Consider the following 3088-nt stretch of genomic DNA (forward strand, 5'->3'; position numbering starts at 1 on the left):
GAACGAAATTTGCTGAATCATTTGACACTTACGAACGTTCAAAACATTTCCATCACTATACGGGATTAGAGTATACTAAACATTACGCATTATATAGGCATTACGTTTAGGCAGTTCGTTTAACTATTATATGTGATGTAGTTTTTATTTGGGGGGGGGGGGTAATGAAAGTGTTCCAAAACGCGACGTTAATTTCTTGACAACCTAATATTTGACTAGACGTTAATTTAAAGGGAGTTCTTACTGACGATGGTTTATAAGCTAAAGCTTGGAAATTTAAATCTTGAAAATAATATTTGAACATGTTTTATATTGGAAAATGTATGCACTGTAAATGGAAATATATACCTTTTTGAAACATTAAAAAAATTATTTCGACAGGTATTGCAACCTAACCTATGTGTTGGTTAGCTGAAAAAAACTGATGTTTTTTAAGTGTTATACAACTCTATTATATATATATATCTTGAAAACAAACCGTAAATGAAACAGTTCCGTTGGTTCAGGTTTGAGCCATAGTGTCAAACTGAAACCACTAAAATAAAGTTATTTCAGAGAGATATTTTTTTGTTCACTAGCCCTATAAATTTTGTTCTTCTGCTCCTCGCCAGGTGTCAGGAATGTCCTGTTCCATTCAACAAACGAGAGTATCCTGATGGGAGATGTAGCTGTGACTGTTTTGACCACCAAAAAACCTGTTTAAGAATCAAGAGAGGGCGAGACCCACTTGTTGACGTCGAAAAACGGTATAGAGGATTTATTTCCTACTCAGCAACGTGTTTTCATTTGAGATAGGAAAAAAGTAAAACTTACGTTTAATACTGGTTTGTTTTGAATTTCGTGCAAAGCACACTAGGACTATCTGCGCTAGCCGTCCCTAATTTATCAGTGAAAGACTAGAGGGAAGGCAGCTAGTCTCACCACCCGTGACACAAAACATAATAATTTTCATTTTTAAAGAAAATGTTTCATAAATATTACCCTTCTGTTCCATTTTTTTTACTTGCTCTCACGTTTTGGCGCTAAAGCCAACTCGTCCAGTATTTAAATTGAAAGAATATGTTGACATTTCTAGCCGCAGCATAGCGGCTCATAGAATGGCTCTGAGTTTTTTCTCAAGTACAAAATCAAAGCTCCATCACTTTACCGATTTGAGATCTAATTACAGCCACGGCTATTGAGGGCTCCCTCTTGTTTCAAACGAAGTGCTACAACTGCGACAGTGAGACATGTCCTGGGTTTTAGATTTAATATATAGATAAAATATTAATATAAAACTTCATCTTAGTAATAGTAGTAACTATATAACATCCATTACTTTAAAACAAAAACTGTTCATAATATAAAATAAAAGTAAATTGTAAAATAAAAAGTAATGATTATAAATAATTTAAAAAAAAAAGGGAGGAAAAAAGAAATACCTGAAATAATACCAACTTTGAATATTTCCAAAATGAGCAAATCTTAATATCAAATGCATTTAAAACATATTTTCAATTCATTTATATTCTTTTTTTATAGACAAGTATGCCTTTTCAGAAGAACAATATTGGTTCAAGAATCGTTGACATTGCTAAAATTAAGTCTTTTTCTCAATATTTTATTCAATTGTTTTATGCATATTGACTGTCATAACATTGGGTACTTGAAATGTTTTTCTATTCATTACTTCATAAGCATTAGATTATCTTGCTGTTATAACTTTTTTAATGGTGAGATATGCATCATAAATGGTAACTAGAACGACTAAAATAAATAACACTTTCAAACCCAGTTGGTTCGAGGTCTACTTCTCATAATATTAAAATTGTTAATCTTGAAGTTCCTGTTGACAGGGGCACTAGTGTCACTGAGCATTTTTTTTTTCACAAGGCTAGGTTACAGTGGAACCCTAGTCATTACATGAAGTGTGTTTATTGTATGAAGTTATCATGGATAACTGTATCTGTCAAGATTAATCTCTTTCTTACTGGAATCAACAAGACATACTGGTTGTAAAACAAAAAGTCATTAGTAAAAGGCTAGTATAAATCTTACAGCATATCATCGTTGTATATTTGAAAACTTTAATTAATTTGAAATGGGTCTATTAAAAATATTCTTTTATATTTTGTGCAATTGCGTTATAATATTGTGTTATTAGGTATGTACATTTAACAACCTCGATCACTTTATAATGCAATTAAACTTTTTTATTTTCGTCTTTCTTTAATAGGTGTGTGTTGGCGGGTTATTGTCACATGCCTGACTGTGAATATGGACCTTACGATCCCATCCAAGGAATATGTCCTAAACGTCCTGAAAATTATGCACGGAAGAATCACAAAAAACGGAGTCATAGTAGTCATTATCACAGATGGGCTTTTTTTGAACGAGATTAGCATATTTTGAGTTGTGAAATTCACATCTTCCTAGTCTATACGAAACCCTATAAATCTATGACTTCACCCATACGCTGGACGTTTTTCTGAGGCTCATCCAATCATAACCCCTTTTTTCACAATAAACCACCACTGGTGATGCAGAAGTACCTTTGAAAGAATATGGTATTCTAAAACATTCTATGTTCAATAAGTGTTTCAAGTAGAAATAGATAGAGATATATATTTACATACTCACTCATGATTGCTTGCCTGGTTGCAAGTATATATGTGTTTAAGTTTACAGTTGGCTTAAGTTAATAGTTATATTTTCTGTTACTTACTCTATGTGGTGACGTATGATTATGTTTTCTTTACATTTCACGTTATATTAACTGATTTCACATCTTACTCTTGCTAGATAGAATATGGTATTTTTTACTTAAGAAACACAAACAAATCTTATGTATATAACGTATCTGGGCGTTTCAAAATTATTCAAATTTCGACAAAGCAGTTTTGAAACTTAAGTTTTATATACATATTTGCCTTAAGTTGCCAAACATATGCTATGTGGTTTACAGAAAGAGAAAGGTATCACAAATTGTAAAATGTTTCTGTGCCTCACGAAACAATCTAAACTAATATAATATAAGAGTATTGAATAGTTAGTACATTCATGATGTTAGAAAAGCATGATGTTAGTTCAATAAGTCTTGATAGAAATG

The 3088-nt window shown here is 31.8% G+C and overlaps 1 protein-coding gene across 1 annotated transcript in view; it reads left to right on the forward strand.

Moving 5' to 3' along the window:
* The window catches only part of LOC106478078, a 57252-nt gene extending 54209 nt beyond the window's left edge, over positions 1 to 3043 (forward strand). The window contains exons 5-6 of the mRNA XM_013938592.2: positions 612 to 746; positions 2216 to 3043. Coding sequence (XP_013794046.1) covers positions 612 to 746; positions 2216 to 2381 — 301 coding nt within the window. The 3' untranslated portion in view covers positions 2382 to 3043. The remainder of the gene's footprint in view (positions 1 to 611; positions 747 to 2215) is intronic.
* Positions 3044 to 3088: the final 45 nt, after the last annotated feature.

This window comes from Limulus polyphemus, unplaced genomic scaffold (assembly GCF_000517525.1).
Source record: "Limulus polyphemus unplaced genomic scaffold, Limulus_polyphemus-2.1.2 Scaffold8, whole genome shotgun sequence".
NCBI classification, from domain to species: Eukaryota; Metazoa; Arthropoda; class Merostomata; order Xiphosura; family Limulidae; genus Limulus; species Limulus polyphemus.